Source organism: Mustela nigripes, chromosome 12, assembly GCF_022355385.1.
Source record: "Mustela nigripes isolate SB6536 chromosome 12, MUSNIG.SB6536, whole genome shotgun sequence".
Lineage (NCBI taxonomy): Eukaryota > Metazoa > Chordata > Mammalia > Carnivora > Mustelidae > Mustela > Mustela nigripes.
The window spans coordinates 84,503,462-84,524,039 of record NC_081568.1 but is presented as its reverse complement, the minus strand read 5'-3'; the positions used below and the strand labels follow the sequence as shown (position 1 = coordinate 84,524,039).

Genomic DNA, 20,578 nt, shown 5'->3' with positions numbered 1-20,578 from the left:
GTTAAGCCGCTGCCTTCGGCTCGGGTCATGATCTCAGGGTCCTGGGATCGAGCCCCGCATCGGGCTCTCTGCTCAGCAGGGAGCCTGCTTCCTCCTCTCTCTCTGCCTGCTCGTCATCTCTGTCAAATAAATAAATAAAATCTTAAAAAAAAAACCAAAAAAACCACACTGAGATACCAACTTACACCAGTTAGAATGGCCAAAATCAACAAGACAGTACACACCAAGTGTTGGAGAGGATTTGGAGAAAGGGGAACCCTCTTACACTGCTGGTGGGAATGCAAGTTGGTGCAGCCACTTTGGAAAAAGAGTGTGGAGATTCCTCAAAAAATTAAAAACAGAGCTACCCTATGAGCCTCCAATTGCATTACTGAGTATTTACCCCAAAGATACAGATGTAGTGAAAAGGGTCATATGTACCCGTGTTCATAGCAGCAATGGCCACAGCCGCCAAACTGTGGAAAGAGCCAAGATGCTCTTCAGCAGACGAATGGATAAAGGAGATACGGTCCATATATACAATGGAATATTATGCCTCCATCAGAAAGGATGAATACCCAGCTTTTATATCAACATGGACGGGATTGGAGGAGATTATGCTGAGTGAAGTAAGTCAAGCAGAGAATCAATGATCATATAGTTTCACTTACTTGTGGAGCGTAAGGAATAACACGGAGGACACTGGGAGAAGGAGAGAAGGGAGCTGGGGAAATTGGAGGCGGAGACGAACCATGAGAGACTGTGGACTCTGAGAAGCAAACTGAGGGTTTTGGAGGGAAGGAGAGCGGGGGTGTTGGGTGAGCCTGGTGGTAGGTATTAAGGAGGGCATGTATTGCATGCAACACTGCATGTGGTGCATAAAAAAATGAATCTTGGGACAATGAAAAAATAAAATTAAAATAAAAAGGGAAAAAAAAGAAATGTGACATTCTAAATGGAACTATAAAGGGGAGACAACAATTAGAATTTGGTATTGCACACATTAAGAAAAAGTAACTTATCAAGTGTTTTTACTAATGAATGAATACCTCCACAGGATAAAAAATAGTTTTCATTTGTCTTTTCCCTTAATAACCATATATTCTCCTTTATTAGGATTCTAAGAAACTTCTATGTAGTTTCTGATTCCCAGCTGATAGTTTGATAGTTAGACAACTACTTATCCTAAATTTCAGGAAATGTCATGCTTTTATATACCTCCATCTGTTACGAATATGACCAAAGTGAGTCTATCCAAGAAAGCACAATCCTTGGTACACTGACAAAATCAAATTTCTGGTTCTAGAAATCTGAAGCCGGGACCCCAGATCATGGTATTATTCCCATCGAATATGATCAACCTACAGTGCTATATCAGATGAACTTTTCCCTTTCACATCTCTCCCTATCTCCATCTGCAATTATGAGCCAGTCCTGTGCATGTGTGGGGACATGCTAGTACATTTGCCTAAGTTCCAGCAAATACCATTCAAATTCACCCCCAAGTCACTACTTCTCAGGCTGAGGGGTGATATGTCTGTGCCCTAGAGGGCAGATGTGGGAATGGGACCTCTGGTACATTCTATGACATAAAGAACATCACTGAGGAGCAATTAAGATGTTAACTTCTGCAAGATTTAACAGAAGAAAGAGCAATAGATTATGTTTTCACATGTATGAGAATCAAAGAGTTTTTGTTTTTATTTTCTGAAAACAGTCTGGGTAACACTATCATATGACAGGAAAGACACTAAAAATCAGAAAAATAGAAAACCAGTAAAATGATCAAGAGTCAAATAAACCTCCCATAGTCACTGGTGACTTCTGCCACAGAAGTTTGGGAGAAATGGAGAAGAAATCTAATTGCAGTAGATTTAAAAATGAATGGCGGGGTGCCTGGATGGCTTAGTGGGTTAAGCCTCTGCCTTCAGCTCAGGTCATGATCTCAGGGTCCTGGGATCGAGCCCCGCATCGGGCTCTCTGCTTGGCAGGGAGCCTGCTTCCCCCCCTCTCTCTGCCTGCCTCTCTGCCTACTTGTGAATCTCTCTCTATCTCTGTCAAATAAATAAATAAAATCTTAAAAAAAAAAAAATGAATGGCAAGTTAGAAAGTCTAGCAGGGATTCTCCTAGCAGAGCACTCAAAAGCAACTCTGAAAAGGGACCACATCTCTTTATCTCTTTGTAATCAGTGAAAAATACAATATTTCTGTGTCTCAAAGATATATATTGAACTAATGACTACAAAATGGGGGGGAACCCAACATACTGGCTGTAAAGCAACCTAAAATAAGAGAAGCTTCTGAATATTCATACGCTAATAGGAAAGAACAGAGAGAGAAGATATTTGATGCCAGAAACTACCAAGGGAAAATGGACTGATTTACGGCTTTGTGAAAGAAAGGTAAGTTACACTCAAGAACATTGGCAAAACAAGCCTCCCTAGCATTGCCTTTTCCTTTGAGTGGATGTGACAGGTACAGACAGGCATGGTGAAGAAGGTTATAAACATAACCTGATAGCCTCTAAAAAAGTAAAAGCTATAGTTAGCTGCAAAAAGTGAGTAGTAACAGGATGGACTGCAGACAATTATGAAGAAAAAACTTTTGACCTCTTAGGAGCAAATTTTGTGCCCCCTCACCATCTTTTTAAGACCAGAGCATTGAATAGGGTCTAACTTTACTGAATGAATGATGAAATGGGTATTACAAAAGCCAAGCTAAGTTATTCTAAAGGAACATCAAGGAACTTAGGAAAACAAGTGCAAAAGAGGTATTTTTAAAACAAGGTTCTAAATGTCTATCAAAAGCCATTTTTCTCAATTTGGAATTACTCTTACTCAATATAGTCTTTTAATAAGACTTATCAATTACCTGTAATAGTAACTTGTAAGGCCATACTGTAAAGACAGAAGTCTTAGTATAAAGAAACAGTGTTACAGTTCCCTTATGTCCCTAATAGTTTATAAATTCTTACTTCTAAAGGGTATGAAAGCTATCAGAGACTACCACCTTATGGCAAATAATGAAATTGCAACATACCAGTAACCAGAAAAAGACATGAAAAAGCACATGACCTGTAAAATGGCACTATTACTTGACTTCAGGAGTATGGGAATGAACGTGTACCAAACACCTACTCTGTGCCAGGTCCCTTACACTAATTTTCTTCTATAATCGTCACAATCACCCCATGAGGTAAATCCCATTATTCCAAATTAAAAAAAATTTTTTTTAAAGAGTCAAAAGATTAAAATCATCTGAGACTGTAGTTAGACAAAATGCTGTGTCAAGATCTGAGTTCAGTTTAGAATACAAAGACCCAGCTCCTTCCACTGGACTACATACCCCACAGGAACAATTATTGTTTCCAAAGCCCCTAAGACTAAACTGCTTGCTAATGATCATACTAGACAGCCCAAAGCAAACTCCCATTGATAACACCAACTTCCTACATACTCTTTGTGCTTACCTCATGAGTACACCCTTCAACAGTTTCGACAGATTGCACCTTGACTCTGGGCATCAAGTCTGCCAAACTTAAAAAAAAAAAAAATTATTGAAGTTATGTTAAAATAAATTATTTTTTGTAATTAGATAATAAGCCTCTAGTCTTAACTGTTAAGGAAAATGACACTGTCCAATCATCAGTATGAAAACTGGGAAAAAAAACTACTATTAAGAATTTACAGGGGCACTTGGGTGGCTCAGTGGGCCTCTGCCTTCACTCAGGTCATGATTCCAGGGTCCTGGGATTGCATCGGGCTCTCTGCTCAGCAGGGAGCCTGCTTCCTCTTTTCTCTCTGCCTGCTTCTCTGCCTACTTGTGATCTCTGTCTGTCAAATGAGTAAGTAAAATCTTTTTTAAAAAGTTATTTAAGGGACGCCTGGGTGGCTCAGTTGGTTAAGCAGCTGCCTTCGGCTCAGGTCGTGATCCCAGGGTCCTGGGATCAAGTCCCACATCGGGCTCCTTGCTCGGCAGGGAGCCTGCTTCTCCCTCTGCCTCTGCCTGCCTCTCTGTCTGCCTGTGCTCGCTCTCTCTCCCTCTGTCTCTGACAAATAAATAAAATCTTTAAAAACAAACAAACAAACAAAAAAAAAAAATTAAAAAAAAGTTATTTAAAAAAAGAATATTCAAAAAAAATTTGGATTACTCAAATCTATGCTGAGAATTCAAAATGATCAATTAACATCTATATTTACAAAGAAAGTACAGATGCCAAGGGGATTATTCAAAAAATTATATCAGGGGCACCTGGACAGCTCAGTGGGTTAAGCCTCTACCTTCAGCTCAGGCCATGATCTCAGGGTCCAGAGATGGGGCCCTGCATGGGCCTCTCTGCTCAGCAGGGAGCCTGCTTCCCCACTCTCTCTGCCTGCCTCTCTGCCTACTTGTGATCTCTCTCTCTCTGTCAAATAAATAAATGAAATCTTTAAAAAAAAAAAATTATTAGCTTAGTTCCAGTAACAATTAAAAAAAAAAAAAAGAAGAACCCCTCCCTCCAAAGTATTGCCACTACTTCAAAACATGAAGCTGGGGGTGCCTGGGTGGCTCAGTGAGTTAAGCCGCTGCCTTCGGCTCAGGTCATGATCTCAGGGTCCTGGGATCGAGTCCCGCATCGGGCTCTCTGCTCAGCAGGGAGCCTGCTTCCTCCTCTCTCTCTGCCTGCCTCTCTGCCTGCTTGTGATCTCTCTCTGTCAAATAAATAAATAAAATCTTTAAAAAACAAAAACAAAAACATGAAGCTGGTTATAAAAACCATCACATGATAGAGAGTACAAAATAAATCAGCTTATTATAGACATTGCTATAATTCATAGAAGTGTTCCTATTCTCTTCAAAATCCTAAGTTCTTATCTAGGTTCCGTTTAGACTCTGAAAAGGACAGGATTATGGAAAAACTGAAGAAAAATCATACTTTGGATAAAACCCAAGGGTTACTACAATAAGCAACAAGGATTTGAAATTGCAAATATATTGTAACCTATTCCAGTGACTTTGGAAAACCGTGCACCTGAAATATTTCAGTGACACTTCTACCAGCATTAACAGTAGCTACTTCTGTTAGCTACAACAGCTGATTTTAAAAATTCACAGAAAGTAAATTTTTCACAGTAGTACCAAGCCAAAATATGGCTACAAGAAGAGAGAAGCAAAGCTGTGCAGATTCATCACTGTAATAAAGGTCAACCTAACTAATTGGTATCAACTTCTACAGTGAGAAGAGCAACCAGCTATTTCAGTCACAGATATCCATGGGTCTCCCTCACTGACATAAGACTTGAGATTCATAGCCACTCTATTGCAACATGTAACAGTAAAAGTCTAATTCCTCTTAATATTCCTTCTCACTTATACCTTCCATTGGGCCAGTTTTATTCTTTCCATTTTTTCCACTCTCAGCGATCCTCCTCTTGGGAGATTAACAAATAAAGGCAATGTGGGGGTATTTTTCTTAAAAAACAAAACAAAACAAAACATGAGGCTTCAGGATTCTTTTTCAAAGTTGGGTTCTAAAATATTAAAAGATAAACCTTATCTATATTGCCTTCCATTTCCCCAGATGTTCTAAGCAGATGTTCTGTATTTTTGTATGAATATATAACTAAAAAATACTTTTCATTTAATTCAACAAACACTTTAATAAAGTAGCAACATATAAGTAAACTTTCCAGACTTCATGCAACCATCTAATTTAAGAGTTACTAACATTTATGACAATGGAAATACTACCTTAAATCTTCGGTTACAGATTCTTCCACCCTAGGCTTCTTTCCAAAAATGGGTTCATCTGTGCCCTCAAAATCTGCATCTCTCTTGGTTTTTCCAGTATTAGTTGACTCTGATTGCAATTTACCATCAAAACGTTTCCTAAAAAGTAAATGGTTGAGAATCAATTCTGCAGTATCAGTTCTTACTTTAAGGATGATTTTGTAAATTACTATTCTGTATATAGTAGACATCATTTACAGAAAGTCATGCAAGTAGATGTTACAAATCAAAACTGTCCAAAAGCCAGAATACCCTAATAAAACTGAACAGTACTCTTTTGAAATTTCATATTTTCTTGTGAGCTTTGCTTTTTAAAATATTCTACAGCTCACATTAACATTAACATCATACTTTTGAAAATTATAAATTAAAACAATGTTAAACATATTTACATAAGCACCTTCAATAAAAAATTAACGCTTTCGCTGGTCCCATAATTATTACTGTTAAAGAGGTAATTTTTTGTGATTGGAGTCACTGGTCAAAAGTACTGACAATAAATGGTATTGGTGGGCTAGAGATATCCAGATAGGAATTTAACCGGACCTACATGCTTGTTACATGAAACAATCAATTACAAGTGGATCTCAGATCTAATTATGAAAGGCAAAACAACAAAGCCTCTAGAAGAGAAAACAAAAATATTTTCATGTTTTACTAAATAGGACATCGAATTACTAATCAAAAATTAAGTTTGATAAGTTGGAGTGCATTAAAACTAAGAATTTCTATTAATCAAAAGATATCGTTAACAGAGTAAGGAACAAGACAAAGAAGACATCTGAACCACATATAACTGACAAAAGTTACATATCTAAATAAAATATGGAGGTGGAGATTACAAATTTAAAAATAAATAAATAAATAAATAAATAAAAGACCTGAACAGGGATTCTACAGAAGAAGATATCCAATTGGCCAGTAAGCATATGAAATTAAGCTCAAAGTAAGTACTCACATGGAAAATGAAAATTAGGCTATACTCAATCAGTGGCTCTCAAATTTTTGAAATCTGAATTCTTTGCAAGTCTTAAAAATGATGGAAGATTTCAAAGAACTTTGCTTATGTAGTTATACCTACTGGTATTTATCACATCAGATATTAAAATTGGGAATTTTTAAAAAATTTACTTCATTCTAAAAGTCATAACAAAACTGTAATATTATCATAAATACCATCTGATAAAAAGTAAGTATTTTCAAAATGAGAAGAGCAGCACTGTTTTTTATTTTTACATATTTCTTTAATGTCTGGCTTAAGAGAATACATCTGGAGCCCACATCTGTTTCTGCATTCAACCTGAGACAGGTACCATCATGAATTCCATGAACGATGCTGAGCCAAAGTCAGACACAAAGGCATATATTCTGAATGATTCCATTTACATTATATTCACAAACAGAAAAAAAAATAGTATGTTTTCAGGATAGTCACTTTTTCTGGAGGAAAAGAAGGATATCTGAAATATTTTATATTTTCTTCCAAATGAGAATTACATCAGTATGTTCAGCTTAAGGACTTCTACATTTCTCTTTTTATGTTTTACTTAAAGAGAAATGTTGATTTTTTTTAAAAGAATAACAAATAATAATGATCTGTATGCTTGAACAATCTTTCCATAAAAAAGTTCCTTCTTTGACACTTAGCAAAACCTGAAATTTATAAATCCTATTACTCCCAATTTAGTCAGAAAGGTATTCACTCTACTCTTGTCCCATGTTTCCTGCTGACTACTTTGGTGAATCTCTTTTGGACAAGCCATCAATATCCTTGGGCCTCAGTAAAGTAAGACATTTGGATGATAATCTAATCCCTCCAGTTCTAACATTCTACTATTCTATCCTTGAATTATTAAGCATCAATAAAACCGTTACAATTGAAACCATTACAAGTGGGGTGCCTGGGCGGCTCAGTGGGTTAAAGCCTCTGCCCTCAAGTCATGATCCCAGGGTCCCGGGATAGTGCTTCACAGAGCTTCGCATCAGGGCTCCCTGTTTGTCAGGGAGCCTGATTATCCCCCTCTCTTTCTGCCTGCCTCTTTGCCTACTTGTGATCTCACCTGTCAAATCAATAAATAAAATCTTTAAAAAAAAAACCATTACAATTAAAACCATATAACTATAATGTAATAAAACCATTACAATGGAAACTTATGGTGAAAAACAAAACAAAAACATTTAGTTTGTATAACCTTGAGAAACTTAAAACCTAAATTTATAGAACACGTTCCTTCAGAAGAGCTATATTATTCATTACTGTATGTTAGACTTCTAGGTCTCGAATTATTTATTTCTCTTATAGCTTGGTATGTCAGTCACATGGGGAACTTGCACACTTGAAACACCTGAGTTAAACAGAAAGATGGAAATAAAAAGTTCATAGATAACAAGGTTACTCTTTAAGAATAAGTTTATTTTTTTTCCAAGATTTAATTTTTAAAAGTAATCTCTATACCCAGTCCAGAGCTTGAACTTACAACCCTGTGATCAAGAGTGGCACACTCTAGCAAGTGAGCCAGTCAAGCTTCCAGAAGACTAAGTTTTTGATTTACTGAAACTGCAAGAAAATGTTATTTCTAGACATGACAACCACATCATGGTCTCCTACATAGAATCATTTTCTTATACAGGATATTAATGCTACTAGCAAAATATGTCTGTAGACTAGATAATAGCACTGTATCAGTGTTAATTTTCTAATTCTGGTAATTGTTCTCAGGACTGAGATGTGGACCCCACTGTGGGGTAGAGAAGAGAGGCACCATTCTGCCTGCCACACCGTTGAAAACAAAAATGGTACATCTCCTGTGGAAACTTTGACAACACCCAGCAAAATTACATACGTTTACTCTTTAACCTCGTAATTCCACTTGTAGAAATCTACCCCAAAGAAAAAATGGCAAAAAAATTCAAAACTAAAAAAAAAAAAAAAAAAAAAAAAGGAGGGTGCCTAGGTGGCTCAGTCATTAAGCATCTGCCTTCAGCTCAGATCATGACCCCCAAGTCCTGGGATAAACCCCACATCAAGCACCCTGCCCAGCGGAAGCCTACTTCTCCCACTTTCCCTGCCTGTGTTCCCTCTCTCGGTGTCTGTCAAATAAATAAATAAAATCTTAAACAAATTTTTAAAAAGACAAACATGTACACGGCTACCTGTAATAGTATAAAACTGAAAATAACCCAATATCAAAAGAATAAACATTACATCCACATAAGGAATTAAAACCATGCAGCTATAAAAAAGAAAGTTAATATATTAACATGGAGTTATGTCTGTTTCATCACGCTAAGCGAAAAATGATGAAAAACAGTTCTTATATGGCATCTTTTGTGTAATAGTGGATGGAGAAGGCAGACACAGATATGCACATGCACATGAGTATTTTCAGAAAGAAATAATGAAAAGAAACCCATAACTCAAGGGCAGAGAGAAACAGACCAGAAGACACAAAGATAAAAGCAAGGATGTTCTGTTTTATACTTATGATTTTGGAATTGTAAAATAATGTTTTACATAATTTCTTAAAAATTAAATTCCTGGCAATCCTCAAAAGTAGAAAATAAATTGAAACAAATGAACCCAATACATATCAAATTGGTAGCACAAACATTTAGAAAAGGAACTACTAAAAAGTATTTTCCTTGTCAGTATGATGTATTTTTCTAAGGACAAAAAGAATCGCATATTAGAACCACAAACTATTCAATGTTCTATTCTGAATAGCAATAATATATTGTTATTTTTGACTATTACAAGAATAAAATTTAAATATGTAATTATCATTAGGTATGAAGATTTTCCACAAAAAAGGGCATACAATTATCAAAATCAAAGCCAAATAAAACCTCTGTAACATTAATTACACTGTAAATGTCAGTATGCACTTTATTTTTTCTAAAAACAGTGATTCCCCAGTTCATTCCACTCTAGAGGCCTAAAAGCAATGAAATCCAGAAGCAATGAGCACTCTAAGCACCAAATAACATTTTCCTCTATAAGGAACTAGACTCTTTGGAGAGATCAGATTCCAGGTTTGGACTCAAAAAGCATTTTATGAGTCTAGAAAATCTTTTGCCAAAAAGCACAGAGGCTATCAAAGCCTGACTAAGCTTGCCAGAAGAACACAAGTGCCAATTTAAAGAGCACTCATTGGTAGGAATATCAAAAATAGTAATGCAAATGTCTCAAGTGTCCACCAAAACATGAAGGTATAAATATATATGTTATCTCCATAAAACTGAAAAGAGGAACTAGAGACACATGCCTCAATAGAGTGAATCTCTGAAGCACTAACTATGAGAAACCAGGCAAAAAAGGAATATACACTGTAGTATTCCATTTAAATTGAATTCTAGAAAATACAAGTTGTTTTCCAGTGCCAGAAAGATGAGGGGTTGCCTGGAAGCAGGGCTGGAGAGAGAATGCATTACAAAAAGGCGTGCAAAATATTTAGAGGTCTTGGAAACGTTACCTGGATTGTGGTTGTGATTTAGGATACTTTAAATATACACCAATAAAGCTTAAAAAAGAAAAAAGATTAAAAAAAGAGTGCAGACGAGTGCAACATACCAAAATCATAAAAATCCATTCATTCATCAAAATGCTTAACATATTCACACCAGTCAGAATGGCTAAAATTAAGTCAGGAAATGACAGATGCTGGCGAGGATGCGGAGAAAGGGGAACCCTCCTACACTGTTGGTGGGAATGCAAACTGGTGCAACCACTCTGGAAAACAGCATGGAGGTTCCTCAAAATGTTGAAAATAGAACTACCCTATGACCCAGCAATTGCACTACTGGGTATTTACCTTAAAGATACAAACGTAGTGATCCGAAGGGGCACGTGCACCTGAATGTTTATAGCAGCAATGTCTACAATAGCCAAACTATGGAAAGAACCTAGATGTCCATCAACAGATGAATGGATAAAGAAGATGTGGTATATATACACAATGGAATACTGTGCAACCATCAAAAGAAAGGAAATCTTGCCATTTGCGATGACGTGGATGGAACTAGAGGGTATCAGGCTTAGCAAAATAAGTCAAGAAGACGACTATCATATGATCTCCCTGATATGAGGAAGTGGAGATGCAACACGGGGGGTTAAGGGGGTAGGAGAAGAATAAATGAAACAAGATGGGATTGGGAGGGAGACAAACCATAAGTGACTCTTAATCTCACAAAACAAACTGAGGGTTGCTGGGGGGAGGGGGTTTGGGAGAAGGGGGTGGGATTATGGACATTGGGGAGGGTATGTGCTTTGGTGAGTGCTGTGAAGTGTGTAAACCTGGTGATTCACAGACCTGTACCCCTGGGGATAAAAATATATGTTTATAAAAAAAAATTAAAAATTAAAAAAAAACTTAACATATAATCATACACCCATTTGGTCACCATGAGAAGTACCTTAGGGCACAACTCATTTCTCCTCAAACTGATCAAGAATCAAGCATTTTCCTGCTTTTTGTCTATGAACTGCATTTCAGGGTAAACTGCTGATAAGAGAATTTTCTTTTTTAAAGATGAATTGAGGTAATAAATGCAGAAAGGACAAAATAGAAAAAAAAAATCACCATTTTGCCAACTACCACAGAAATAAAATAGCAAAGCACGCTAAAGCTATTATGTGAAAATCTGAAGGTTCATCTTTTTTAACCCACTCACCCATCTTAAAAACTACATATGTCTTATGATGTAATGCAATTGAAGGGCAAAGCAGCACTATGAATTATTCCTATGTAAGCTGAATCTTATTAACTCTCTACTATCAGCAGTGTCCAATAAATAAATACATATACAATGCAGACTTCACATGTAATTTTACATTTCTAACCATATTAAAAGTATTAAAATCAGTTTTAATATATTTCATTTAATCCGATGTATAAAAAATACTACCAATTCAATATACATCAAGATAAAAATTAATGGGGGGGCGCCTGGGTGGCTCAGTGGGTTAAAGCCTCTGCCTTCAGCTCAGGTCATGATCCCAGGGTCCTGGGATGGAGCCCCGCATCAGGCTCTGCTCAGCAGGGAGCCTGCTTCCTCCTCTCTCTCTGCCTGTGTCTCTGCCTACTTGGGATCTCTGTCAAATAAATAAATTAATTTAAAAAAAAAAGATAAAAATTAATGGGATAGTTTGCATTTTTTCAAAAGCTGGTGTATATTGTATATTCAGAGCACTTCTCAATTCTGACTACGATTTAAGTGTGTAACACCTACAGGGGCATAGCAGGTATTATATATACTACACAGTTAAAGCTTTGGATGTAAGGACAATTAACAGTAAATACTTAAGGATATAAGAGCTTGTTGTGTAAAGCAAATTCAGGTTTTAGAGACTATAGAGGACAGAGGACCTGGTTCTTCAACTCAGCTATCCCTCCAAAAGACATCAATGCCATAGGAAAAAAAGAGGGAAACTATTGTAGAATAAGACTTCGGGGATGTACCAACCGGAACAGTGGATGAGCTTTGCCTGAATCCTGATTCACATAAACCAAGCACAAAAAAGTACCTTTGAGACAACTGGGGATTTCTCATTCTGGACTGAATATTCAATGATATTAAGGAAATGATGTAAATTTTCTGGGATATAGTAATGGCATGATAACTATGCTAGAAAAAGGTGTGCTTGGATGGCTCAGTGGTTAAGCGTCTGCCTTCAGCTCAGGTTGTGATCCCAGGATCCTGGGATGGAGCCCCACATAGGGCTCCCTGCTCAATAGGAAGCCTGCCTCTCCCACTCCCACTCCTCCTGCTTATATTCCCTCTCACTCTCTCTCTGTCAAATAAATAAACAAAATCTTTAAAAAAAAAAAAATTGTGCTAGAAAAAAATCATTATCAGTAAGATGCAACTGAAACATCTGGGGAAAAACTGTATGATGAACAGCATTCAACTTATTAAAAAAAATAGGGGGGGTGTAGGAATAGAAGAACCATGACTTTATATTGCTGAAGATGGTATGGATACATGGAGTTCTTCGTACTGGTCTCTCTCCATGCTCTCCCACACTCCAGCCATATATTAACAATTTTCAAAATATTAAGTTTCTTTAAAAAGTATCCACTTGATCTAGAGTATAAAATATGCAAAAAGTTTCTCTAAATTCCACGATTTGCCCTATGTTACCTAAGCTGGATAAGAACCATGTATATTATGTTATGAATAATAATTATCATAGTGTGATATTTGGAATCTGGCAAATTGGGTTTTTTTCCTAAAACCACTTAGAAGAGTAGGCCTAGCTAGAAATGTTAATAAATAAATTCCTTAAATCCCTAGTGTTCTATATTTTCTTATTCATTTCCCTTCTCTAATGTCCATGTATTTCCTAGTAAAATTAAAATGTAAAACTTTTGTATCCTACAAAGTTTCACTTGGTAAGCTGTACTGGACAAAGTGAGTTAATTTTACCCTAGTAAATTTTGAAGCACAGTATTTACTAAAGTCGGCAATTACTTGTATTGCGTTGTGCAAACTATAGTAACTACTAATTATTCCTATTTGGAAAAAAAAATAAAAGGCATAAACGTGTCCTCTTTCTCATTTTCCCTGAAATGTACCCCCAAACTCTCCCAACTCCTTCCAAATCAATGAAAAAGACTATTTTTCTACTTTCACTCCTACTTACCTGACACTTCACACTCCTGACTGTTCTGTTTCTCTAATCCTTATCTTCAGTACTTGCCCACATGTACCTCCAACTCAAGCAGTACCATCCAAATGTATACTTCCAGTTCTGAGGTTTGCCCAAAACCTAATTAAAATTGCCCCCCGGAAACCTCTATATGGATATACTATCATAACTTTGTCTCAAGTCAAATTAACTTCATTTTCAAATTAAAAGCACCTGTAAATTTCCTTATATTTCTTCTCCCGGATATCCAGATCAAAATGTCTCTTTTGACTCCCTTTCCATGGTTCTGGCCTGTTCCATTCTTAAGACTTGTCACTTTTCTTCATAACATTTTGCACCTTTCTTTTTCCTTCCTTCTGCTATCCCCTGACTTGAGATTCTTTTGGTTTCCTAACTGACTAAACTAAAATACTTCCTTAATTTACTTTCTTATTCTTGTTGTCTTTCCTCTTTCAATATACTCTGACAACCACTACCACGTTAATTTCCTAAACTAGCACTTTACTTACCCTAATCAGTAAATTAGGGGGAAAAAAAACCCCACAAAAATCTAATTCATCAGCGTTTAAAAATGAAATTAAAATTCAGGTGCTTGATAGTCAAGATCCTTCACAATCTAAAACCAGTTTTTATTCTCAGTTTTATCTCTTGTTGTCCCTAAGCCAACACTGCCTCTACACCAATCTGTAAAAAAATAAATCTGCCCATGAGTAACAAATCATTTCCCTCTTGCATGTAAGCTCCCTGAATAATACAAATAGAGATCTCTTTACTGAACCTGCAGAACGATTAACTGTATGCACAACTTACTCTATCACCTACTAACCTTTAAAATATGTGCCTGTTCTATCAGGACTAAAAATTCTTTGGGAGCAAAATCATGCGTAATTTCATTTACTCTCCTGATACCTCCTCCAGTCAACATTAAATTTTGTTGATAAACAATGAATCATCTTACTTTTTTATTTAGAACCATCTTATTTTAATTCACGTATTAACTTTTTCTTGTTCTACTATAAACAATTCCGTACACTTTAAGGTAGTTTTATCCATCAGTCTGTATATAGGTTTAGGAATCGGTAAGCTTTAAAAATTTTCTTAGTAAATTCAACGATAACCAGCTTTTGACAATGTATTACGTACTAAGCCCCGTTAGGTGCTCAACGTACATTATCTCACTTAATCCTCACAATCTCAGTAGTGGGCACGCTCACGTTCTTTTTATGGGCAAAAAACGAAAGCGTGGAGATTAAATTTCTCTCCCTTCTCCTGCTGCTGTTTGCCAGTACCAAGTCAATCCAAGTCACGTTTTCTAAGCTCCTTAATCCTTTACTGAACTGGTCACTAGTCTCATTTTAAAGACTGTGCCAGGTATCGTGGGGTACAAACCTAAGAAATACCTTACCTCCCATCTCCCCTCCCTACCTCATGGCGTACACCGGCGGAGTCAGCAACTCAGGCGTTAAGGAATTGCAGTGGCAGATGCTCAACGCTGCATGCGGACACCGGGGGACGCCAAAATCCCGATTCACCAAACCAACAGTCTTCCTCCCCGCTCAACATTTCCCCCAAACCTCTACACTTGCCATCAGTCTGTATATATGTACCACTCAATGTACACTCCAGGTGCTCATGGTCTACGAAAGAACGTTGTATTTTCTCCCCACCAGCATTGAGGAAAGGAAAAAAAAAAAAAAAAAAAACCTCCTGACATCTTCCTTACCCGCCCTTTTCCGCAGACCCCGGAGGCCCCTTCCATTTCCCCTTTTCTTTCTCCTTGTCTTTTTTAGTTCCTGGCGCCGTGGTCGAGTCGTCCTCGAACACGCTGAACAGTTCATCTCCGAAAGCGTCCGCCATCTTCCGGAGCTGGGAGACCCAAGCTCCCTACTACCCACGATGCTCTGCGAGCGCACCGACAGCGACGCCAAGGGAAGCTTCAGCTATCGCCCCAAGTAGTCTATTCATACAACCCCAACCCCCAGAATTCTTCCTTGACTTCTTCTCTTCCGACTTTTCCTTTCCGACCACTACTGGGCGGCCCGCTCCCTGGCTGAACGTGGAGAGAGGGCCCGGCACGCCGCAGACACTTAGAGGGCGGGGAGGAGGCGGAACCGTGGCGAGTCGGACCAATTGTAAGGCAGCGACCGCCCAGGCCCGAGAAGCCCGGATGGAGGACGCAGGTTGGCGGCGTGGGACCCGGGGAATGTAAAGAACGTTTGGAGGCGGTGCTGCGGTAGTTCCGGGACGAGGACGGAGGCTCCTTTTGCCAGAGCTGCAACATGGGAGGCAAGAACAAGAAACACAAGGCACCGGGAGCCGCGGCGGTCCGGGCCGCAGTGTCTGCTTCCAGAGCCAAATCCGCCGAGGCCGGAGCTTTTGGGGAGGCCCAAAACAAGAAGTCCGTGGCCAGGCCGCCCCCAGCCGCTGCCGCCTGTACCAGGGAGCCCCGAGTCAAGCAAGGTACGAGGGGTACTGGGGCCCCGAGCTTTCCACCCCGAGCAGCTGCTGCTGTTCCAAGGCAGAAGCTGGCGCGACTTGGGCGGGCCCTAGGTCTCAAAATTTGTTATCTCCCACACCTGGAGCTGCTAGTTCCCTATCTGGTGGCCTTACTCTAGGTCAGTGTAAGCTGTTGGGGCCTTCCACATTATGACAGTAGCCCTGTTGCAGCCTGGCGTCTCCCACCTAATCCCCCCCCCCCACGCCCTCTATTTCCTTCTTCGAGAACGGAATAAAAATTGCATTTGCTCCCGTCTCAGCAGGGATCCGTCCCGAGCCACCACCTATACTAGCTAGCCTGATGCAGCGGGAGGGTGTGGAGTTCCTAACCTCCTGGAGCCAGACAGACCCATTTTGTACTTGCTCTTCATAGCATTTTCAGCCAGGGTGTGTGTTTTCACGTGTTATGGAGAAATCTGTAGTAAGAATTTCAGTACTAACACACGGAATATGGGTATAATCTATTGTGGAATTATCTACGATGTTTATCATAATCATGCTGTTTTGGCGTACTGTGCAATTTGGTTTGATAACTCGGAGATTGCGGATTCTGGCTACAGATGAGCAGGCCCCTATTACAACTGATTCTAAAAGATAAACAGGTGTGCTCTGTTTTGTTCTGCTTAGCTTGTTTGCTTGTAGTTTTTACTGAAATATTCGTCCAACACATATTTATTGTGTATATAGATACTGTGTTTATTGTATATACAGATACCCCTGTGTCTTTCATGATGTTAGGGGTGGGATGAACAATTGGGACACATCACCTTTCATGGACTTTGCTAATGTAATGGTGGATAGAGGTATTAAATAACTACACCTGTATTGCTTTATACTTATTAAGTGCCACAGAAAAGCTAAGGAAGAAAATGTAACAAGATAACCTAATTTTTACTGGGGGGGGGGGAGGAGAGGTCTTAGATGGTCTCTTTGAAAAACAGATCAGGAGGCAGTTAACTTTGTAAAAGATGGGGGAAGTAGTATTCTTGGCAGAGTTAAGGAACCCCGTGTGCAGAGATCTTCAGTGAGGAGGGAGCTTGGGTCTTGGAGGTACTCCAGCAATGCTTACATTCCAGAAGAGAGGATGAGACTGAAGAAGTTGACCCTTACCAAACTTTCACCTAGAAGATGAATAAATAATTCTTTGCCCTACATTTATTATAACATTTTTGTTGTTGCAGAAAGGTGATTTTATTAAAGCTCCGGGACAGGACCCATGGGTAAAAGAGTTCCTGCCTACAATTTATAATATTTTTAAGTGCAAAGATAAAATGCCTATAAATAGAGATACATAGAATTTCTCTTCGACTGTTATTCTTTAGCACTTTTCCTCTCAATCTCATCTTTTGCATTCTTTTCCTGATATTCCTCTGAATTCTTTCAACTCTAATAATTTGTTCTAATCTTTGTCTTCCCGTTCCTCCTGCTCCAAAATGTGATCCTCACCAAAGATATTAGTTTATGACAGTGTAATTCTCTCTTTATAGCCTTTGTAGGAGAGTACTCCATTACTAATTCTGTCTTGTCCTTTGTACATGACTCCTCAATCTGTTCAGTCCTGGTTTCTATTCTAATCCCAAGTCGGCCATTTCTATATTTACTTGGACTGTTTGGCCCTATTTTGCAAGCCTCTCAAATTTTACTCAAGTGATGCTAAACTATTTCCTCCCCACACTGGCTCTTTTTATTTCCTTGTTTCCTTTTTTCCCACATTCCTCTTTATACTGTTGGGGCCGATTCCATGCTAAAACTGTTAAACCCCTAGGGCCTACCTGGGCCTACTTAGCCATAGTGACTCCATGTTGTCTAGGTAGACATTTTGTTGTTTAATAAAAGCCTCAGCAGTTACTGATGTCAGTTCCAGGTAACTGTTGCTAAAACACACCTGAAACAAGGCCATTTTGTTTAATAAATGTCTCAACGCTTGCTCTCGGTTCCAGGTAACTGTTACTAAAGCACAACACCTAAAACAAGGCCGGACAGGTGGAAACATCCAATCAGCCAAAGCCACATATGTAGACGTCTGTGGTTGTGCCCTATAAAACTAGCCTGTAAGACCAAGGGGTGGTTGCCCTCTTCGGAGGCAGCCCTGACCAGTCAGTCTGGTTCCTGATGCTGATGCTTGGCATAAGAATAAAATTTTTGTTAAACCTTAACTCCACGTCAGTCTCACTCCTTTGATAATGGACCCAACATGTGGGGGCTTGTCCGGGATCAAACGACGAGCCCTGGGCCAGCATCAGAAGAATAACTTTGTCTCAGTCTCATTCCTTTGATAACGGACCGGACAATCCAATGTTAGTAGTTACTTTCAATGCCTTCCTTTCTTCCTCATGTGTAATCTCTTGCCCAGCTTCATGCAGTTTTGACTCATTTATCTTCTGTGTACACCATTTTCACTTTTCTTCTGTGGTGTTCACTCCTATCTAGGCACTCATGAATTCCTGGAGTACCAACAAAGCCTTTTGATGGGTTTCCCAACTCTGTTATTTTTCCTCCTCTAGTTTGTCCTGCATTCAAGCATCAGATTTATCTTGGAGAAATGCTGCTTTGTTCATAGCACTTCTCAGTTTCTTCCACAGCATCTTCACTGACTTTGTGATAAAGTCCATACCATTCAGCTAGCACCCATGACCCTTTTTCCAGCCTTTGTACTAATTCCTATATTCACCTATAGCAAATCGGGGGTATTTTCATTGTTCAAATGCAGTTAGTGACTTTCTCCTCCTGTATTCTTGCCATTTTCTCTTAATGGAATGCCACCTATCCCAAACACTGTCTTCCAAAATCCTGTAACACCCATCCCAGATGTCAGCTACTTTTTAAATTCTTCTGTACCCACAGCTCATTTATCATTGTTATTTGAATCATTCTTTTTGATGTCTAGGTCTTGCCTGTTGTATGTGAGGAAATATCCCACAAAATTTTAGGAGGTAGAAACTGTTTCGTGGATATGTATTAATATACCTCAGTGTCTGTTCCAGTGCTGTGCATATAATCATTAATTTTTCATGGATAAGAGAGAAGGAGGAATAAGGAAAAGGAAAATAAGGGTGGACAAATTAAATAATAAAAAACCAAAATATCACAATAAAAGATTCTAAGAAATAATATTAAAATAGTTTGCAATAAGCATTTTAATGATCCCTCTTCATTCTCTTAACAATACAATGAAAGAGGTATTATTATGTACATTTTCCAAATACATACACTAAGTCTATGGGTTAAATTTTGACTTCACCAGAAGATATTTGAAGTCCTAATCCCCAGTACCTCAGAATGGGAATGGGACCTTTTAATCAAGGTTAAATGAAGTCATTAGGATGGGTCCTAATCCAATATGACTGGTGTCCTTATAAAATGGGGAAATTTGGACACAGAAACATGTACTGAAGAACGATGACTAAAGAGGCACAAGGAACAGATGACCATCTGAAAGCAAAGGGATGCCAAGGGCTACCAGAAGCAAGGATAGAAGCATGAGGCAAACTCTTCCTTTGACCCTTCAGAGGGAGTTTGGCCTTGCTTGTTGACACCCCAGTTTCAGATTTCTGGCCTCCAGAATGTGAGAGGATACATTTCTGTTCTTCTAACCCAACCGTAGTGCTTTTTTCATAGCAGCCCTACTAAGTTTCAGAGAGGATTAAGAAAATGGTCCTGGGACACCTGGGTGGCTCAGTTGGTTAAGCTGCTGCCTTCGGCTCAGGTCATGATCCCAGGGTTCTGGGATCGAGTCCAACATCAGGCTCCTTGCTCAGCAGGGAGCCTGCTTCTTTCTCTGCCTCTGCCTGCTGCTCTGCCTGCTTGTGTTCTCTCTCTCTTTCACAAACAAACAAATAAATAAATAAAATCTTTTTAAAAAAAAAAAAAGCACGCAAGCAAGAAAATGGTCCTAACTCAAATAGCTGTTAAATTCTCAAACTGGCTGCAAAAAAACAAACACACAAGGAGAAATTCAGAGGAATTAAGGCTAAGAAGTCAAGAGAGAGAAAATGAGAGGTTATCTATTAAATTTGTAGAAAATATTTATAACTAAATATGTATACCAGTACATATAAAATAAATCTGCTGTGCAGATTGCCACATGGTTTTTCTTTTTTCCTGTTTGGGTATTTTTATATAACATATGTTAGGCCTCCTTTGGAGAGAAAACATTATCTCTGAACTTTTTGTAGTTGCTAATGTAACTGTTCTAGTCCATTTCATCTCTTCTCTTTTCAGAAGTTTGAGGTATTGTATATAGCATTACTTTCTCAAAATTGTCCTCTCATCTAGAGGTAGAGAATCACTGCTGCCATGAAATGGTTCTTGGCACAATTCTCAGTATTCTCCCACTCCCATTTTTTCATTTCATTTGTTCATCAAATTTTTAAATTGTTGCTATGTGCCGGGCAAGATTTTAGGCACTGGGAATACTCCATGAACTGTTCAGGAGTGAGAACTAACGACTTGTAAGGCTTGTATGTGTGAAAATCCTTAAACCTAGCTGAGAGTTGAAATCCTAAGAGGCAAAGAACACTGGGGGAGTAATGTCGTGAGTAAACTCATAAAAACTGTGATAAATATTTTTCAGGGTTATCCAAATAAAACAGAAGAAGTGTGAAAAAGGGCAGAAAACTGTGACTTGGTGAAAAATAAATTGGGTGGTAGAGTCTGTTTTTGCTTAAAACACAGAAGCCTTGGAGT

The 20,578-nt window shown here is 38.5% G+C and overlaps 2 protein-coding genes across 2 annotated transcripts in view; one reads left to right on the top strand and one right to left on the bottom strand.

Moving 5' to 3' along the window:
• MTREX (Mtr4 exosome RNA helicase) overlaps positions 1-15,466 on the bottom strand; it is a 98,070-nt gene extending 82,604 nt beyond the window's left edge. The window contains exons 1-3 of the mRNA XM_059417873.1: positions 15,120-15,466; positions 5,710-5,847; positions 3,449-3,515 (exon numbers count right to left, since the gene is read on the bottom strand). Coding sequence (XP_059273856.1) covers positions 3,449-3,515; positions 5,710-5,847; positions 15,120-15,253 — 339 coding nt within the window. The 5' untranslated portion in view covers positions 15,254-15,466. The remainder of the gene's footprint in view (positions 1-3,448; positions 3,516-5,709; positions 5,848-15,119) is intronic.
• A 95-nt stretch (positions 15,467-15,561) lies between these two features.
• Positions 15,562-20,578, top strand: part of DHX29 (DExH-box helicase 29) — a 58,170-nt gene continuing 53,153 nt past the window's right edge. The window contains exon 1 of the mRNA XM_059417872.1: positions 15,562-15,856. Coding sequence (XP_059273855.1) covers positions 15,676-15,856 — 181 coding nt within the window. The 5' untranslated portion in view covers positions 15,562-15,675. The remainder of the gene's footprint in view (positions 15,857-20,578) is intronic.